A 21,060-nucleotide genomic window follows, 5' to 3' on the forward strand; every position below is an offset into this window, starting at 1 on the left:
AGCCAAAACTAAACAACAAACCACCCCACAAAAAACCACAAAAGCCCACAAAAACATTGATTTACTTTTTCATAGGTGAAATATGGAGCATTTTTTGCCATTTGAGAGTCAAACCCGTCTCTTATATGCCACTGCATTCTCTGGGTATTATCAAGGAGAAATAAGGCTCATACTTGGGAATTATTTTTCCTTTAGGTTTTGTCTTTTTCCTATCTATTCATATGTCTTGTTCCTCCAAAAACTGTTTCATGACATTCCAAGTTACTCTTCTACTGAAACTGTGTAGACTGTATCAAAGAAAGCACATCTCACAGAAGTGCCTCCACAGCACATTATGAACTGCACGTCTCCCTAAGAGCAATTTAAAATGAAGAACAACCTTTTCCAACATCCTTTCAGAACTGCACATGGACATTAGCCAGACACAAGACTGAGCTGCAGAGGGTGCATCTGCTCTTCACAGTGCTCATCATTACTGATATCTAACCCACAGTAAAGTCATTTGGCCAAAAAAAGCGTGGATGAGACAAGTGTACCAGAAGCCAGATGAACCTTTCCTTCCTCAGTGTCCATGGAAGGAAATGTGTCTGATCCAGCCAACACTTTCTCAATATTTCATTCCAGAGCATGTGATATCTGTAGGTAAGTAATTCTCCAAATGAACTAGGGAAGTCGGGTTTTGTTCTCATTTACACTACCTTATTATATCAGTTGATCTTAGCACAACTATTAATTCACTCCCGTGTACATGATGTCAAAGTACCCCTGAAGGTCTCAGCAGCCAGCCGAAAGCCTGGCAGAATTTTCAAAAGTCATCTGCAAGTTTTCACTTTCCAGGAAACCTCTTTTCTAACCCACTCCGTCGCTAGGTCCAGTTCCCGTTATGGTGTCACGATCTGACCCCCTCTGCAGACGCTCTGCTCCGAAGGATCTCTCATTTCCCACAGACCGCTCTGCCCGGTGGAATACGGACTTAATATGGAATTTTTTTTTTTTTTTAAAGGATCAGCCCCGGCTCGTTTCAGGGATGTATGCTGAGCGACAGCCCCGTGACGGTAAGAGCCATGTGTCGATGCGGGTTTGTACGATGCCCGGTGCCTTCCATCCCCTAACACCGGTGAGGTGAGGGGCTCGCCCCACTTCCAGCTGAGCGCAGCGGCTCGCCCGGGCTCTCGCACAGCCGGCCCCAGCCCCTGCCCCGGCACAGCCCGCCCCGTCCGGGCGCTGGGGCAGCGGGGCGGGGGGCGGCGGGAACGGGCGAGGGGCGGGCCGGGGGTGGCGCCGCCTCCGCGGCCGCGCGGGACGGCAGCGGGAGCCGGGCGGGGGCTGGAGCCGCGCAGGGGAGCGGGGAGAGAGGAGCGAGGAGCGGAGCTGCCCCAGCGGGGCGGCTGCGGGCGGGAAGGGGCCGCGCTGCCAGCTGCGCCTGAGCCGGAGCATCCAGAGCCGGAGCATCCCGGCGGCGTCAGCCGTCTGCTTTTCGAGGGAGGTCGACACTCCGGGTGTGGGGTGTTTTTCCCTGCCTCTGCCCTCACCCGGCGCGCGTTGTTCGTGCTCTCGCTGCCGGCGGAGCCTCGGCGAGCACGGCTGCCCGGCGGCCGAGCGCTGTTGCTCGCACGTTCCCGCAGCGCCGGGGCCACTCGCTCCCGTTGTCCGGCGCCGAGCGGTGCCGCGCCGGCTGAGGAGGGTCCCGGCGGGTCCCCGGCGGGTTTGGGAAGCTGCTGTGCGCCCCGGAACAGCTCCCGCCGCGCCTCGCCCGTGCTGCTGCTCCGAGGGAGCATCTTTAGCGGTTTTCCTGTCCTGTGCTGTAACCAAGGGCATTTGATTTTCACAAGCGTTTAGCCGAGGTATGTGTTTTGTGGCCTGCTCTTGATCGTTCACAAACGTCTTTTGGAAAGAACCTGTATTTAACCTAACTCACTTCGCGGGTTGGCGAGTGCTTGAATTGAACGAACGCTTCTTGGGTTTGGAGAAATTGCTTTCGGCGGAGGCAAAAAAGGGGAACGCTCTCGGGGAGCATCGTGACAGCACGGGGCTGCACAGCTTCTGGAAGGAGGGATGCGGAGAGAAGGGAGGCACGGGCTGGTTTCTTTTGCTGAAAGATGCTGCAGCCCAGGGGTGTGATAGCGCAGACCACTGGGTCATCACTGTGCAAGCAAATTCTTGGTTCAGCGGGCGTAAGCACAGGCTGCCACCCGTGTGCTCTTCCACAATGCTTGCAGAAAGATGACGGGGAAAGCATTGCTCCCTCTGCAAATAAATTGTAACATGCGTATCCAATGTAGTGGGAGAATAGCTGAGCTTAGACAGCACAGCATGTGAAAAAACACAGGATGGATGCACAAAATATGCCCTTTGCAAGCATTTTATGGCTGCCTGAAAGCTGCAGGCTATTTCAACATCATCTTGCTAGATGCAATAAAGTTTGGAACAGAAATCAAGTGACGCAAACTCTTCATAGCCTTGCAAATGCTAAACGGTTAGAGGAAGATTGTGAAAATAGTGGTAAAGGGCTGACAATTTGCCATGCTGATTAACATTTCTATAAGCAAAGACAATTAGGAATGCATAGTAGCTATTATTTAATTAATTCTCAGCTAATTATAGCAGAATGGGAGAAAGATGAATAGGAAAAATGTATAAAATCTGGACTATATAAGATGCATATAGTGCTGGCAGTTTTATTATGACAAGGGATCCAGCTGGAATGTAGTGTCTGTTTCCTTATGATTTTGCTTTTTACAGTCATTTTGAACCCACTCTAACTTTCCTGTGCCTGAACAGACCGAAACAAAACGCAACCTGAAACCACCAGCTGCCTTCTCTCTACTGTTATGCCTAGAAGGGGTTGTTCCCCTTAGGGATGGTTGCTGGTTGTAGCTGTGTACTAGCTGCCTTCCTTTCCCACCTCTTCCTCAGTCTGGGTCACCCCTATCACCCAAGGTGGGGAAAGAAAAGGCAGGCATGTCTCCCCTGCCTCCCTCATGTTTCCCCAGCTTTCCTGAGCTCTGCTACACAGGCTGGCCTGTCTGCAGGCTGCTACTTGCTATATCCAGTACGTCTGCTTTGCTGTCAACAGGATATATGCTGCAGGACTGGGAACTGCTGGAGAAGGGGTCTTGGGCTACTTCAGCATCCATGTCTAACCTAGTACTATCACCATGTATGTACATATGTGAATTTATTTGGCATAGGAAGTTGTTGTCGTGGGCATTTTGCTAACCTTTTCAGATGTAATAGGCTGAACTGGGATAACTCGCCTCTGCCAAGTGTCTTTGTTCATAATTGGGTTTTACTGGTGCAGTGCAAATTGTAAATTGTATTCTGTAAATTCCCCATCAGAGGCAGGAAGCAACAGAGCCTTTCCTTCTTGCACCCTATCTACACAGAAGCAGAAGAGGAATTATCTCAACAAGAGTACATTTAGAAGTTGCTGAAAAATCTGATGTTTCTTACAGGTCTGAGACTTGTAATCTAAATACTAAAAAGTCAGTATATTTTCACCTCTACCTCCTGAACTCTTTTGCAAGCAGTCCTCCTCCTATGTCTTCATGACTGCGGTTGCCTCCTTTTCCTGGCTTGCGCAGAGGAAATCCTGTTACGACAGAGTCGATCCATGGCGCTGCTGCAAAACCCACCTCTTAGCCTGCCACCTTGTCTGCATCTCCTCTCTTTGTCAGTCCTTCTGCTGCTCCCTCTTTCCCCCTGCATCTGACATGGAAGTCTGAGGCTTCAAGTGTCCTTGACAGTCGCCCTGTACATGAGGTACCAAGTCTCCTGTTTTCCCAGGATGTACCCCCAGGCTTTGATCAGCCTGTGCTCTCAGCATCTTTCTCCCTCAAGCAATCATCTCTGCATTTCTCCCAGCTCCACCTTGTGCTTACTTGTAACTTCATATAGGCACTTTGTCCATCATTCCTTTAATTTCCTTGAAATGTCCCAGCACATTTGCTTTGGTTTGATGCCTTCAGCAGCTGTTTGGTGAGATGCTAAGACGAGCCCTCACCCGGTCTGTCATCATCCTTGCCACTGTAATTACACTTGCTCTGGACTGGAGCACGACAGTGTCCTCTAAAGCTAGGACATCTGAGAGGCAGTTGTTGAACAGATCACTCTATCTAGCACCAGCAGAAACTCTCCTTCCGTAGCCTACATTATCCTCACTTGCTCTTTTTTGGCATTTCAGGTGCAACCCTGCCCCCTTATGTTTGCACAGCACAGCGTGGCTCATCACTGCAGCTCCCTTTGCAATCGTGTTGTCGCTTTGCCTGAGTCGTTGCAGGCTGTTTTGCAAACAGGGACTATATGTGAATATTAGGCACACAAATATGCCATGGCTTCTTCATCAGGGGAGGGTATGCATGCAGCCTGTGTCGGTAAAATAAGGAATGGTGAGGATAGGGATCTTCTGTTACAGTGAGGGGAAACAGAGAATCAAAAGAGAAGGGTGTTTTCTTACTTTTCTTAGTAAAGCATAAGGTACCCAAGTTAGGAAGCAGAGTTACAGTGAATGGAGTTACTGTGATAGCACATTTGTGCCTAAAACTCCCTTGACATTTAAGTGTACAGACATTTAAGTGTAGTTGATACTGAACCTGCACTTTTTTGGAGAGGAAAAAAAAAAAAATCTGAAAATGATGCATTAACAGAAATATCTGTTAATGCATCATTTTACACACAGTGTAAAAAATTGTGTCCTAGCTTTATATTGTGACAAAGTTCCTAAGAAGGCTGCAATGAAATCTGCTTGACATTTTTGGGTGTGATACGGATTTATAAAATTTGTAATTTATAAAAATGTGTGATTTATACCTGTTGTTTTTATAAAATATATGGAAATCAGCATATCAGCTGAATTTTGCAATAGAAAGGTGTTTTCCTATCATTCTGGACTCTACTTCCTGAGTCACATCTTTGCTAGTTAAGGACCAATAACCCCATTGACTAGCAAAGTTAAAGGGCAGTTACTGTTCAGCAGAGCTCCTTGCTGCAGTCTGCCCAGAATTCTCCTGAGACAGGAGTGGATGTGACCACATGGAGTGTGGGAGATGAGGGCTCTCAGGTACGCTCGTGCCTGCAGCCACGGCATCGGCATCGGGCAGGAGGATGTGCTGCAGCACTGGCAGAGACAATAGAGAGCTTAAGTCCATTCAGTCCCAGATTTAGCCACACATTGTCCTAAAACTGCATTCCTTGTAGATTAGGGTGATGGGTATGATACTTTGGAGAGGTTTTCCCCTTCTACCCGGAGGTGAACCTGAGGGTCTAAGCGCTGCAAGGTTTTGGTTTCACACATGAGTGTGACTGGAAAATGAAAGCAAGCTTAGATAACAAGGACTGCTTGCCCTGGAGCTTGTATTTTATCTGGTAAGATATATTTGGTATGATATATCTGGTTTTGGTCTGAATAAACAATGTGCAGGAGCTGAAGCACTGCCCCATGAGAAGTGTGGTGGCTTCAGGAAGGGTGAAGACAGTGCACAGCCCTCCACTGCACTGGCCACTTGGTCTCAGTTGCGGAGTCCAGTGCTGCTCTGCCTGTGTCAAATAAAAGAGGTGGTTATTGGGAGCCCATGTAAAGAGTGAAGTGGCAAAGCTTAATTAACTTTAGTTTGTTCTGAGATTAACTGTGTTACTGCTATGCCACACAGGTGTATTCTGGATGGAGTCTCCTGAGAGGCTTATCAGTTGGTGGGATGCTCCACACAGCCTTTGGAAGGAAGGGGTAGCAGGAATGGGAAACTCAACCATGGAAGAAGGCAACAAGGCAGAAGCAGTTGAAATACTTTCATATACTTGTTCCACTGAGGAAAATAGGTTTTAATGGAATTTCGTTTCTCATTAAGCAGCCATTCCACACTACACTAAGTTTTTGGTTCAAACAAAACTTCCAAATCATATGTTGCAAGAAATCAAACAAGTCATTACACAAAATGCAGAGGTTAAGGATTCCTGAAACCTGCTGGTTTCTCCTCTTCCCTGGCTAACCTTGCCCTGGACCTCTTTTCCAGCTGGGATCTGTCACTTTGACAGTGACACCTTAGTGGCTGTTTTTGACTGTAGAAGTCAATTACTACGATTTAAAGCTGTTATGGGCAACCAAATGGCTATGTGAACCTTCATGCCTTCTCTTCCTGATCACCCACTGTCATTAAACTTCAGGGGCTCAAATCTGTTTGAGGTTTCTGCCTGGGTTGAATTTGGCTGAGAGTGGCAACAAAAGTTATTCAGAATGGCAATAAGGGGAATAAATTTGGGACTGGACCCCAAGAAATCAAATATGACCCATCACTATGGTCAGCAAAGAGTAGGCTGTTGAGTTTTGTGTGGGTTTTTTCAGCAACCCGTATTTTTCCACAGGAAATTTTCAAAAGAGAAATAAATATTTTTTAACAAACCAGCACAGGAAGGAGACTGATTCCCTTGGTGGCTGTATCCTTTGGGTGATGCTCTCATAGGATGCTAGACCAGTAGGGCCCCATTTCTCTATCTAAGTTCTCAGAGGCACAGCAGTGAGAGTCATTACCCCTCTCCACATCCTGAGAGTTACAGGGAACAGATAGATCCCTACTCCTTGCATATCTTACTGGCACAGAAAATGAATGCACTGCTTGGGCCAAATCCTTCTATAGGCTACTATTACAGCTGAAATAGTAAAAATAGCTGTGAGGGGCATTAGAGTACTGCAAGAGGATGAAGGACTGTGGGATACAACTGTGTATGGCCAGGGGTCTTCTGAAGATAAGCTTGTTGATGTTCTGGTCCAAGTATTTATCTGTTCTTCAGAGATAATTAAAAGTTCTGCCCTCCCCACCTCACTGTGCACACTTGCCATTTGAATATGAATGCCTGCACTTAGGAAGCCTCGAGGATCGAGGATCGCTTGTGTTTTTCACTTCGTGTTTAATCAGCCCAAGACTGGGTAGGCTCTGGTCCCCTTGCCTTGCTGGAGATTGTGGCACTGTTGTATTGAATGCGGGGCTGAGTGGGCTAAAGCAGTGCTCTGTGAATCTGCGGGGAGATGGACTAACAGACTCTCCCAAGAAAAATGAGCAAAATACTTTTTATTTGCTTTGGTTGAAGATACAGCCCTGTTGCAGAGATCTATTCCTCTATCCCCCGGGAAAGAAAGAAAGAGGAGGAAAAGGATCTCCGCTACAAGCAGACAAAACTGAGGGGCATAGGGTAGAGCTCTTGGCCGTGTGAGGCGTATTTGCCTGAGAAAATTCATACAGAGGCTGCTGTACCCCTCTCCATCCTGTACCACACCTGCCTCAGCCTCAGAAGCAGTTCTGGGTGAGGTGACACAGGTGCACACCCTCACATCCAGTGCATATGCTGGGTCTATCTCTGGGGCAGCTGACTTTGGGGCTCACCTACAGCCTCCTACCTCTCCTTCACAAAGAGATGGTCAGGAAGCTGTCTGACTGCCTTTCACGGAACATTAGTATAGTCAGTGTTATCAAAACATTTGGATTTCAACAATACTGTCTTTTAACAGCTGCACTAGACAATTTTCTTTATTGAACTTGGAGAGGCTTAAACCAGAAATGATTCAGTGACTGAAGGGATGAAAGCCGCACAACAATGCATCAACATCCATCCCCAGAGATCTGCTTCTCTAACACAGTCAAACCAAATGTGCTGAAGGGGCAGAGCTCTAAGATGTACAATGATTGTGAAAGTGTCTTTTGTCTCCCAGAGGGGAAAATCTGTTTGAGAGTGGCCCTCTTTTGCTTTAATCTCTATCATTTCTTCATACACAAGAAATTTCATTTACTTTATTAAAAACAATTCAGGGGCTATGTTTTAATTTTAGCCATTGAATGCATGTAGCACACAAAATTCTTCTAGCTATTCTTGTGCACATAACATATTCAGTTTGGATATTTCAAGTATGTGAAAATTTAAACTGCAGATAGTCAGAAATAAAGAGGATGAATAAATAATAGTGTGTAATCCAAAAGACCTGATTCCTGGCAGGAGTCTTCAGGGTATAATGTGAAATGAATTGGAGAGCAGATACAGTGCTCTAGTGCTTAAAAATGTGCCAGAGGACAAATGCCTGTCTGGTCCTGGAGCACACTGCAGAACAAGAGTAAGGTGTTATCAAAGGTGTAAAGCAGAGTTCAGGATCATGGCTTTGATGCTGTACATGCCGTGCTGTAACTGGGCAGCAGAAGGATGTTGATAGCAGGAATAAAGCACAAGCCAGGATTCCAGTTGATTGGGCTTTTTTCCCTGAAATTTCTGCCAGTAGAGCAGTCAAAATTCAGCACTCGTCCTTCATTTATTTTATTATTATTATAGTTATTACTAAACTCTTCCACTTTTATTTGCTTTTTTATAGGGGCTTTTCTCAGCATGCAGTCCCTTTAGACTTGGGCGTGATCACCAACCACATCCTCTGCATTGGACATTTAGTTTCTTTTTCCATATCTTCTTCCTGCTTGTAAGTATTTTATTCTTTCTCCTTGCTTATTTTTCTTTTACTTTTAAAAACCAGATTAAACTCACGGGTTCTGGGTCTGATCCCAGGTCACAATGTTTTTGATTTACATTGATATAAATGACTCTATAATCTGCAGATCCATGGGAAATGTAAGTTAGAGAATCATTGGAGCCTATCTAAATTAATCTAAGTGTCCTTATGGCTCAGAGGGTTTCCTTTTTACAGCCCCACACAAACCCCCAAACAAAATATAACTTGATTTTAACCTGCAACCAAGCCATCTGGGCATTTGCCTTCTTAGATTTTCAAAGACATAAATTTAAATCATATTAAATCATAATAAAAAATGAAATTAGACAATAAATTAAAAGGAAAACTTTGCTTGTGGCAGGAAATAGTTTTTCTTTTCCTTCTGTGCTCTATTTTATTGAGTCAGTTGGCAATTGATCCTGTTTCCCAGGCAGAGTGGAAAAAAGGGATTCTCTGCTCCTGGAAGGTCCATCTGTAATGGAAAAAGGAAGCATCCTACTTACTTGTGGTCTTTAATTGCCAAAGGCATATATCCGAGAAGAAGCATTAAGGATCACATTCTTGTTAAACTGCAAGCTAGAAGTCATTCTTTGGCTTTCCTACCTACATTTTCAAAGGAATAAAATGTTGCTCACATCTTTTATCCTGTCTAGAGCTACTGTCTTATTTAGTTGCATGATGTTAAACTGCTACACTTTTCCAGTCTAGAGCATATTGCCTTTCAAGGCTGAAGGGCTCCTGGGATGTAAAATTCATTCGGCCCTTTAGTATGAGCATGCAAACATATTTTTATTGGCATTAAATATTTTGTGTTACATGTTTGCTGGAAGGGAAATATTGGTAACCTAGGAAGGAGATAAATGTAGAAAACAAGAGTGGGAAGATGAAAGAATTAAACCAGGAGCTCCCTGGCCTTCTTACATATATCAGTCTAGTGAAGACTTGCTGCCAGCTTTTATGATGAATCACTGTGATAGCAGAACTTGGGGAGGAGCAACACATCTTTAGGGATGAGTAAATCTTAGAACTGGCATCACCATATCACTGGGAACCTGTACAATCTTCCTCCTGCTCTTCCTGCCCTGTTAGAGCATATTGAAGTTTGGCCACATGAGGGACCTCTCTGTTGTAACTATGCTAAAGGCAAATAAGGATCTCATCTGTAAGAAGATGTTTACCATAAGGGCTTTCTAGGATATCTTCTACCTGTAAAGAAACAGTTCGTAGGAAATTGTGACAAAAGTGTTAGTTTATGTAATACACAAACGTTGATTTTCTTTGATGTCAGTTTGTCTCTCTGCTTAAATGCTTTGAAGACACTGAAACAACCGAGATGTTTCTCAGCTTGTAGTCACAAAAATACAGGAAGAGCCAAGAAAATGAAGTGCTTTTCTGTGGCTGATAAACTCACAAGAAATTGAGTCTACCAGACCTATTTTTGCTGCCTGTTCCTCAGTTTTTAGGGTTTCAGTAATGTGAGTGCAGGCCATTAAATTTTATCTGTCTGAGCCTGGAGAAGTAGAGTTGTTGCATCAAGATATATAAAGAAATACAATACAGGCAGTAAAGAAAATTTACAACATTGGAAGCATGAAAAAGCTCTGTTCATGCCATCCTACAAAGTGTTGCAGTCTCATTTAATATTCACTTTGGTCTGAACTGGGAGATGGCTACTGTCTTAGCAATGCTAAAGATTAAATTACGTATGTTACATATAATTTGGCTCTCAGGGCATATGCTAATCGTGAGGCCTCTGCTCCTGACCACATTTGCATTTCCTTACAAAATGGATTTTCTAGCAGGTCCCATCAGATATGGAATAGTGGCTAGCTTTGGCATGGCTGCTCAGGCATGGAACTGCTGGTACCTGCACAGTGATACACAGTGATGCCTTGCCTGATCCCTCACTTGCTCAGTTTGCCCTTCTAGTGAATGCCACCTTGCCCATCTCCTGCTTACCACAGGATAAAAAGAAATATTTAAAAACGCCAACTGAGCCTGCCTACAGTATCTGCCAAGTTGGCCTACCCCTGGAGTAAGAGTGATTGTCCTCACCTGTGAGAGGTATTTATACCAAGGACATGAATGAAAAAAACAATGCACAGCTGGGAGAATATAGCTAAATATAGTGGCTCTGTTTGAAAAGCCAGGATGTACAAATGACACCATGTATCTAGGAGAGCTTTTCCTTTTGTGCCAATGCTCATAATTGAGGACCATAATTGAATGGCAGAACAAGGTTTGGCTCTCTTGTACATCTAAAACCAGAGTAGTGTGGAGGTAGAGTCTGTGCTTTCTTGGACCTTACTGAAAGGTGTATTATCTTCTAGACACATTGTCCATTGGAGCAGCAAGGCTGTGTATCAAAGGAGCAATAGCAGCAAGAGAACTCAGCCATAGTCAGAAAGGCAGAGTATAATCTGGGGCTTTCAGCAGTGAGGCTGCGCTGGAGGACAAGGGGAGCCTCCTCAAGTCACACAGCCCTGTCCTGGCATTGCAGAGGTGCCTCTGACAAACTAATCCAGATCCAGCTATGAAGCAGCAAGCTGTCGGGGGGAGGCTTGTCCTCCCCCTTTCGCCCGGCAAGCAACCAAGCACACTGCTTGCAGCAGAGGCACTCTCGGGTCTCACCCGAGACAGCGCCCAGGGATACAGCCCCACGCTATTGTGAAGGCAGCTCCCTGCATCGGACGGGGCTCGCAGCAACAGCCAAGAGAAAGAAAGAGAGCTGACTCCAGCCGAGGGTATAATCAGGCTTTAGCACCTCTAATAAATTTTCCCGCTTGGAGCCCCGATCCCAAAAATGCAGCAGCTTTTAAGAGGGCAGGGGAAACAGGGGAGGAAACCACCTCTGGACGAATGGGAAACCAGAGGGGAGCGGGAAGCAGGGGATTGAAATTAGGGACAGACCAACGGAATACATCGAGGGAGGGATTCTGGTCCCTGATCCAATCACTCGACGCTCCAGCTAGAAGTTTCTAGAGGGAAGGGAGGGAGTGCCAAGTGACAGACAGGGCACCAGGGAGGGATCGAAGGAAGGATATATAAGGCTGGCGGGGGGCGAGCAGGGATGACAGGCAGTGGGGAGGAGGGCAGAGTGAACCAGGCTCGAACCATTGCAACTAAGGGGAGGAAACAGGACAATCCAACATACAAACTGAGAGGGGAACAGAACAACCTAACACAACACAACGCAGCTACACCACAAAACCTGAGTCCCCTGCAGACGGGTGCCAGTTCTGCTGTCCCAGCAGTTTTCAAAAGTGGTTAATTGGAAAGATGCCTCCTGTCAGATAGAGTTCTCCATCTGCAGTCATTCAGGAACAATATTTGCAGTTCATGCTTTGCCTTAAACCAACTCAACTTTCCAAAAACAGATGAGGGAAAAGCAGGGACCACTACAGAATGTGAAAACTTTGCCTCCATTGTTCATTTCCTGGGTCAGTTTACAGCTCTCAGAAAGACAACAGGCTTATTGCAGTTTACCAGCTTTGCCATTATGCTTTGATGTCAGTGGCAAAATTCCAAATCATTTTTGGGGACTAGGTATGGGCTAAATCTTATGATGTTGTTGTATAGCTTTCAGAATTGCAAAAAAAAAAAAAAAACAAAAAAAAAAAAAAAAAACCTAATTACCAACAAGAAAGTGAAGCTGATATCTGACTCTCTGGGGGTTATTTCTTCAGAAGGATCAGGGTCAGAGAGACAGACAGACAGTTCATGGCACTTACCTTCCTCTCCCAGTAGAAACAAGAACCTGAGCTGAAGTGGTGGCTGTGGTGCACTGAATAAAACTACTCATAGCTTCATTTGGAATCAGAGTTTACATCACTACAAAGTACTCATATAAAAATAGCCTGGGTGATGTTGTAAGACCTATAAAAGCTCTGATTTAGCAAAACACATCTCTGTTTAACTGAGATTCTGATTAGTCCTATTTAATACTCTAAATTTTCCACTATCTTCAAAAAAAGTCCTCAAAAAAGCCAAAGTTATTCCTTGTACCAGGGTCAAGTGCTAGCAGTAAAAGCAGAATGTAGTAGATTTCAAATTTGAGAAAAAATTAAAGGCTTTCAACTTCTGCCATGTTAAAGAATTCATGTGAAGTAATTCCTTAAGTTATTATAGAGCAATTAAATTAATTATGGATCTAATTTTCATTATGACACGTAATTAAGAATAAATATCTTCTATATCAAAGCCTATCTTTTAAAAAGGATAAGTTAGCTATAACACACTTAACTATTTCCAGAACATGAAATGAACACATATTGTTCCATTAGTTAATTTTATATCACCACATTAAAGACAGTTCAAAAGGAGTATAATCTCATTAGGATCTCTCTTTGCTCAGTCTGTTGTGACTTATTTCAGGAGGTACAACAAATACGGTTTCCTATGGGGCTAAATACTATTAGGGTGAGAAAATGGTTTTAGTTTAGTATATTTTATGCATCACTGTGAGTTATATACCACTCTGGTAAGAATCTTTTTATCTGGTATTTGCAAATGCAGTACTCCTGCATATCTTGCAGGCTGTTGGTATGCTTGATTAAGACCACCAAAAGCTCCACTATAAAGCAGCAAACACAATAAATAAACAATAAAACAACATCTGGTATGTAACCTCTTGTCCATAGCCCTTAGATAGTCCTTTCATGCTTGCTAGGCTGGCAGGGCTGCCCAAAATTCCTTGGGATTTTCCTTGTTGGGGTCAGAAACTGCATCACTCCACTGAAACATGCCTGCCATTGAGATCTCCATGGCAGAATTACAGCAAAGTACATTTTGATGTTTGAAACCATTCAAAACATTTCATAAATACAGCAAGAAAGCAAGTCTGGCAGATTTTTTAATTCTAGGTACTCCTGGCAAGACACTGTGGAGTAAGTATCTAATGGATTCATTGTCAGCTGTGATGTTTAGTGACTTTGCTTATCTAGGTTGAGGAGCTGAAGTCTTGAGAGGGAGTTTCATTACTTGACTAGGTTTTTTATCACAAGATAAATTGGATTCCAGTACCTCTGTCCCATGTAAAGAACAATTTTGATTGTGCTGTTCTGCAGAACAATTTTGTTCTGCTGTTCCCAGCTCATGGTTGGGAAGAGTCAATCCATTAGGATTCAGTAGGATTTCTCCTCATCCCTGCATTTTGGAAAATTGAGATATAAAGATAATTGCTAGTTAATTCTTTAAGAATTGCATCTTCAAGCTAAGAAATGTAACTCTTAAGACCTAAATTATATCAGGTGCACATTATCTGCTACTAAATTAACCTTGCTTCTTTTTTTTTTTCCCCCTTGCAGTTCTGAAGGATAAAATCTTAAATTGTCCTGGTTTGAGCAGTAAAGGATAAATTCATTCACTGGCTGACTTGTCATCTCACCGTTGTGATGGGAAAATGTTCGCTTAAAATAAACCCTTTTTATGCCACTAAAGCTGCCTTCGAATACAAGATCTGTTGTGATTTTTAAAACACAAACTCAGTAATGTCAGAACCCGACCCTTCATCTGGATTTGTGGGAAACATGGAAAATGGGACTTTTCTGGAGCTGTATCCCACATCCCTTTCAACTTCAGTGGATTCATCGCCTGGCCGTTTATCCAACGTCTATGTCTATGTTTCTATATTCCTTAGTCTCTTAGCTTTTCTCCTTTTGCTACTGATCATTGCACTTCAGAGGCTGAAAAACATAATTTCTTCCAGTTCCTCCTACCCTGAGTACAATAGTGATGCTGGAAGTTCATTTACTAATTTAGAGGTTTGCAGTATTTCTTCCCAGCGCTCTGCTCTCTCAAACCTTTCTTCATGAAAACAAATGAAAGGAAACACATGGGGAATGGAAGAGCTTTGTTTAGCTTCTTGGGGAGGTAGTGCATGTAACATTTGCCTTAGAAGACTATTATCAAGAGGTGTTTTTAAAAGTTTCCTTATTTTTTTTCCCCTCTCCTTTTCTAGTTTTCATTTCCCCTTGAACTAATTTTAATTTTGGACAATGGATAATGAATGATACCTGATCATCATTTCTTGCCTGTAATAGTGATGCTGTCTCTTTCTCACGCATAGGCAGTGTTCATTAAGAGTATTCCTGCCAAATGGTAATACACTTCTAACTGAATGTGTCATTTTTCTGCTTTAATTGTGACCCCTTCCCTGGTCTTGTGTCTGCAATATGCTGACTGTTTTTATTTTCCTTTTTTAATTATATAAGGACTTCTGGATGAAATCCCTATTGCGAAAGTACAAAAAAACTGCTTAAATGATAAATACTGAGACAATTTAAAGTTGTTGATATTGTTTCCTTTTTTTTCTTTTTAGTTTTCACATATTTTTCAGTGTTTATTGATGTTTATAAAACAGAACTAATTCTTGAAGAATGTTGCTTTTGTTTATTTGTACTCCTAACTCGTTCTGTATAAAGTCTGTATTTCAGTTTTTGAGTCTCTTTGGTTAACTTAGTAAAGCGACTACAATAACGATGCTCACGGTTGAATGTGTGGAGGTATTTTTGGACCCCATTGCATCTCATTATCTTATTTGCCTAATAACATGTTCCTCCAGGGGGCAGCTTTTGCTGCTGAATCGTAAATACCACACAACTCCTTTTCATTCTTCACCGATACTGCAGCTTATTCTTACGGGATACCAGGACCAAGTAGTGGTTTCTTGTGAAAGACCTGCATCTACCAAATACAGGAAGCAAGTGAAGAGCTCCTAAAGTGTCCTTTAGAAACATGACTGTACTCACGTGAGCAGGGCCAGCAGGGACAGAAATTGCTTGTACTTGTGAGGGCTTTCTGGGCCAGCCTTTGTCCTGTGATTTCAGAAATCTGCATTGGGTGGAGGGGGGCACACAGGGATCTGCACAATGTCCAGGAAGACCTGAGCTCTGACCTGCAGGTAGTGCAAGGTGTACCTGCAGAGGGCAGGAAGGGATGGGCAGGATGAATGGCAGTGGCTCTGCCACTTTTCCCCATCAAAATAAGGGAAGGCCAGTGAGAGGGGAAAAGAAATGGATTCACAATCTCAGTCCTCTTTGCATGTCATTTTCTGGGTTATCATTTCTCCTGCTCGAAGTGTAACAATGCCACTCCATTTCTGCAGTAAAATAATGAGCAGCTTTGTGAACTGGATCCTATGGTCAGCTGGGCTTTAAATCAAGCCAGACATTCAAATTTATGATTTGAAGTGCCAAGTGTGATTAGAACTACAACACCAGACTGGTGCAATTGCCTTGTGCTTACTGCACTGTGTGACCAGAGCTCCGTCCTGCCACCCAAGCCCATGCAAATTTTGTTCTCGTGGCTGGATGCAAGTCACTGGAGAGACCTAAGAAAGGTATGGCATTGTCACTGGGGGACTCTGGGGGATGGGATTATCTCAGTAGGAGCAGCTGCCCTCCCCTCGTGTGGCACTGCTGCCCAGCAGGCCGAGGGGTTAGGGAACACTTCCCAAACACATTTATACCTCTTGCCAAGCTGTCCATGCATTTGTAAACAAGACAGAGTCTGTCATTAACTACACAGGTTTTAAAATACAAATTTGGAAAGTCTGGTGTAAATATAATCATTAGAAATGTAGCTGCTGTTGCCAAACAATACAGATGATGCTGGAGTTGGTGTTTTCAGATTTTAAAAGTAGACATGCAGTATGGTAAGTGGTAATGACTTATGGTGGTGGTTAGTTCCTTACAGAGGCCAAAGAACTTGCTGACTAATAAAGAATGTAAACCTGCAGATTCTCTGAGCCAAACTGGTTTGATGGATATATTTACAGCTTGGAATATTCTATTCATCTAGACAAAAGTTTTCTGTATGTCACTTTTCACTGTATTTGACAACTGGCCTTGAAAAAAGAGGTAGTTGTTTAAAAGGGATCAGGAAACATTACTTCTCTTCTGAAAGCTCTTTGAAATCCCAAACCTGTTACAGACTGTATTTGTATGTTCACTGGCAGATAGAAATAAATGAGCTGTAAATCAAGACAGAGCAACTGTTTGACTATCTTCCCTTACTGACAAAGTTGTAAATTTGTTGCTTCCTTTGCTGCAAATGGAGGAATTTAATCAAAACCAGAGATGAGACCACAGGTCAAGATGGGTGTTTGCTCCCAGCAGTGTGTTTATACTTGCAGATATAGAGACATTTAATATTAAAATACAAACTGTTGAAGCCCCATCGGCTGTCTTCAGTGAGCTGTTGTCAAACTTCCCCAGAACAGAAAGTATTTTTCCAGCTGCAGAAAATAGCAAAGATAATTGAAACCACACATTTTATTTTGCTTTGTAATTTACTAGATGCTATTAACTTTTTTTCCAGTCAGCAGTGACATACAGGACTGTATAGTCATCACAATTTCAGCTGAGTTGCATCTGTTCTCTTCAGGACAGATTTCAGTAGAAACAAGTTGGTTCCAACAAAATACCATCAGGAGAAGCCACAGGCGAAAAGCACAATGGCATTTTTGGGGATTGCTAAGTACCAGTTCTTCAAGAAAAAAAGAAAAGAGGAAGAAGAAATCCACCTGAGAATCCAAGTTAACCTGAGAACACTGGAACAGGCTTCCTAGAGAGGTGGTGGATACCCCAAGCCTGTCAGTGTTTAAAAAGCACTTGGACAATGCTGTTTTTAATACACTTTAGCTTTTGGTCAGCCCCGGGGTGGTCAGACAGGTATGATGATCACTGTATATACCCTCCAGCTGTAAATATTCTACTATTCTGTTCCAACTAGAGTTACAGGGATATTTTTTGCTGTGTCCAGTTCTGCGTTCCCAGTTGAAGAGAGAGAGATGTGGAGATACCACACTGAGCCCAGCTCAGGGCTGCTGAGATGATTAAGGGATTGGAGCATCTCCCACAGGAGGAGAGGCTGAGAGAGCTGAGACTGTTTAGTCTATGGAAGGCTCTGAAGGATCTCATCAATGTATATAAATACCTTATGAGAAGAAGGAAAAAGAGGGAGTCTGGGCCTTCCCAGTGGTGCCCACAACAGAACAAGAGGCCAAACTGAAACACAGGTGCCCACAACAGAACAAGAGGCCAAACTGAAACACATGAAATTCCACAAGAAAATGGATTATTGAGGGGGCAATCAAACACAGGCACAGCTTGTCCAGAGAGGCTGCAGTACTTTCTCGTGTTGACCTGCTTGCAACTGACCCTGCTTTGGGCAAGAGGACTGGATCAAACAATCCTCAGGCAGCAAAACTCAGAGTCTTCTGGCTTGCTGCCTCCTCCTGATATGTTTTCTCATCCCTGGAGCTGAGTAAGCAGTATCTTTAATGGGAGGTAATTAGTTCAATAATTTGTTGCTGAAGAGCTGCTCAGCTCCCCCTCCTCCCTGCAGCCAAATACTTTTCCAGCTTCTCCACTGCCTTTTTGTGGTGTGGGTTCACATTTCACAGTCAGCTTTTTCCCTGAGCTGTTTTCGGTTATTACTGAGCCCTCTAACTCAAACACTGCCATTAACTTTGTTAAGATATGATTCCAAGACTGCATGGCATCAGGTAGTTGAAAAGTATACCTGGAAATCTATAGAAAAAAAAAAAAAAAAAGAATAAAATACAGGTGAAGAAAGAACTGAAGGAGTTTGGAAAACACAGAAAAATTATTTGGCTTTAGTTCACCAAATATGGCCCATTCAAGCATATTTAATCAGAGTACCTGCTGAAAGCTGTAGCAGCCTCTATATCTAAAACACTCTTGCACTGTCACCTTAAGCCCTACTGTCAAGTTAACCCATTATATTTGTCTCCCTGAAGATTACCACATTATTCCCATCCTGAAACAACACCATGCTTTTCACTTAGCAACTCTTCAGCTCTGTGTAGAGTTTATTCCACTGAAATTATTTTCAGTGTTCAGCCCTTCTCTGCAAGCTCACCTGAAAGGATTGTCTCTGTAAGCTGAAAGTCTTGTCTGGATTTCCAACAAAAGTCTTTTACCCTGGGAACAAGGGTTAGTCCCCTTCTGTGCAGTGTGTTTGCCTTCCTCTCACTGTATAACTGGTACTCCAGCAAGGCAGAAATTCCCAAGGAGCATCATGTCCTGCTGTACTTAATCTTTTTCCCTTCAGCGTTTTTTATTTTTCGGTGAGATCCCTAGCAAGGACACCTGCGTGGGAAGATTATGTACGAGCTCCATGTATCTCCCATTCTTCTTGCTAGTCCTGTTTGCGCTGCATCTGCTTCGGCTGTCCAAGGAGACGCAGTGAGTTCCAGCCCGGCTGCTCCCGGCTCAGTGACCTTTCCGCCTCCCCTGCCCTCCGCAGGCTCCCAAAGACAAGGGCCCCACTCTGTGGCTACAGCAGACAATTACATGCCCCGAATGCAGGGCGCAAAAGTAGCCTGAAGGAGCCCTTTTTTGTTTTCTCTCCAAGAAAAGTGGGCTTGCTCTTGCCGGGAGCAGCCCTCAAGCTGCTTCACACCTCAGTGATGCCGGGCAGTTTGATGTGCCAGCGGGACACAGCCCTGTGCTCGCACCTCTGCTCCACAAAGCTCCTGGCTCGCTCACACCACCCAAACTGAACAAAAGGGGCTTGGCCAAGGTCACTTTCCTGGTGCCAGACACAGGTGTTCTCCCAGCTCCTCCCAGCACTGTGCTTTGCAGATAAAAGCAGCATCAACCTCCTGTGAATTCCCCTCCAAGGGCAGGTAAGCCCATTCGGGTAATCATGACAGTCACCATGCAGGTGACATCAAGGACCAGGTGAGTTGAGTTATTTTTCACTTCTGTTTTCTTTGGTTTAGATCAGTGGGAGCTGATCACCCTCTGAAAGTCTTAAAAGGGCTGGTGGCTGGTAGGATATCAATGTTTATAGGATCTCCAGGTGCCTTCTGAAAATTGGACTGGCTCCTTGGCATAGTTTCACTTCACCTTCTGTCCTTTCTAGACAGCAGCAGAGTGACTACACCAAAAGACGCAGTTTTAATACAATAAATATCTTGAAACAGTTTCAGTTAAAAAAAATCAGAAGCAGAAAATTAAACATTTTAAACGTATAATCTAATATATAGCTTTTTACAAACAAAGAATTTTTCCTTGTATATTTATATTTTTTGCCAAAATGTCTATTTCTAAAGCAAAAGGCTATATGATTGAATTGTTAAAAATTGAGCATTTTATGCCAGCTATGCTGACATATTTATTTTTGCCCACAGATTTTTCTAGGTAAGACATTCTACTATTTAAGGGGACAAAAAATTACTCTATTCAAATACTTCTATCCTCAATAAACATGTCTAGGTGTCTTTCAGGGCATTTTTACCACACATATTTACTTATGAAGCTGTACTTCTAACACTGAATACTGATCTGGTCATATGGACCTGGTCCCAGAGTACAGTTACATCTCTCTTTTTGTTTGTTTGTTACAGAGTATTATTGGTTAAATATAAGATGGAGACTAAGCTTCTAGTTAATGAATTGTGCCCTCACTGCTCCTTCAGCATAGGGATCAGTTTGTCATTTGTTTTAGAATATTAGCCAAAACCCATAAATCATTTGTGTGGCTTTTTCTTTAGCTTGGGCTCAGCAGTTGCTGACAGGTAAGAAATTGGTGTAAAGGATGCATTTATGATGGAGATTCCCTGTGTAGTTCATTCAGGGAAAATCCTGCTCCTGCTCCCTGGATGCTCTTCAAAAACTGTTCTTTACATGTCCAGAGAGGGCTTTTCAATGAGAAATGCCTCTATTCCTCACATTTAATTTTGCATGGTGTTGTAACATTGCTAGAAAACCCATAGGAGTGTGCCCAGTTTCTGCAGTAAGAAGTCTGAAAAACGAGTAATGCACATTTTCAGTAATTTCCTTAAAACAGAATCTGCTCCATGGTTTTCGGCTTCCATTCATGCTTTGAGGTTGGTTTTATTCAGACGTTAACTTCTGAGTGAACATGCCACTGTATTTCTGCAGGAATAATTTTCCTTCACTAACTTTTCTATACTTGAGAACCTCGCAAATACTCTATTTCAGATTATGGTCCTATGTTATATTCTTGAAGAAATGTCTAAATTTGCCATTTCAGCCATCATTATGACAACAAGTGCCTGCAGGGGAAAAGGGCAACCCTAAGCTCCTAACAGCAAGTTAAAGGCTGAGTTAGATCTGCCAGACAATTCTGTTAGACCCAGGTGGTCCAGATTCCATGGTGTTTGTTGTAAGAGACTGTCAGTCCTGGTGATGTCAAGTGAGGGGCAGGTCTGAGCTTCACAGTGGGTGAAGTGAGATCCTGTGGTCCCATCCTGCCCCAGAAAGGGTATTGAGTACACAGATTCCCTGCCACATTGCCATATTGTCCCTCTTCTTCTGCTCTTGCACGGGCTGGTGGCCCAGGGAGGATCGGGAAGGACCATGCCCAGATAAATGTGTACATTGAAAAGGGACCCTGCAGCACAATGCTACACAAAGAAAAACCTCCAGGGAAAAAAAAACCTCTTGATAAAAGTTTTAGAAATTTATTACAAAACATTGTAGTTAATTTTGAAAGTAAAGAAGATTGTGCTGACAGATTTATAATTGCTTAGATCTACTGAGAATTCAGAACAAGGCATGTTGTTTGACCAAAGGCACTTTCTAGTG

General features: G+C 43.4%; 1 protein-coding gene across 1 annotated transcript; it reads left to right on the top strand.

Annotated features, from left to right (window-relative positions):
• The first annotated feature begins 1,340 nt into the window (after window positions 1–1,340).
• Window positions 1,341–16,462, top strand: SERTM1 (serine rich and transmembrane domain containing 1). Its single transcript, XM_059838876.1, has 3 exons — window positions 1,341–1,844; window positions 8,348–8,449; window positions 13,786–16,462. The coding sequence occupies exon 3, from the start codon at window positions 13,969–13,971 to the stop codon at window positions 14,290–14,292; it is 324 nt and encodes a 107-aa protein (XP_059694859.1). The 5' UTR covers window positions 1,341–1,844; window positions 8,348–8,449; window positions 13,786–13,968; the 3' UTR covers window positions 14,293–16,462.
• Window positions 16,463–21,060: the final 4,598 nt, after the last annotated feature.

This window comes from Haemorhous mexicanus, chromosome 2, assembly GCF_027477595.1.
Source record: "Haemorhous mexicanus isolate bHaeMex1 chromosome 2, bHaeMex1.pri, whole genome shotgun sequence".
NCBI lineage: Eukaryota > Metazoa > Chordata > Aves > Passeriformes > Fringillidae > Haemorhous > Haemorhous mexicanus.

Coding starts and splice junctions, on each gene's coding strand:
- SERTM1 (XM_059838876.1), top strand. CDS start 13,969: ATGTCAGAACCCGACCCTTCATCTGGATTTGTGGGAAACATGGAAAAT.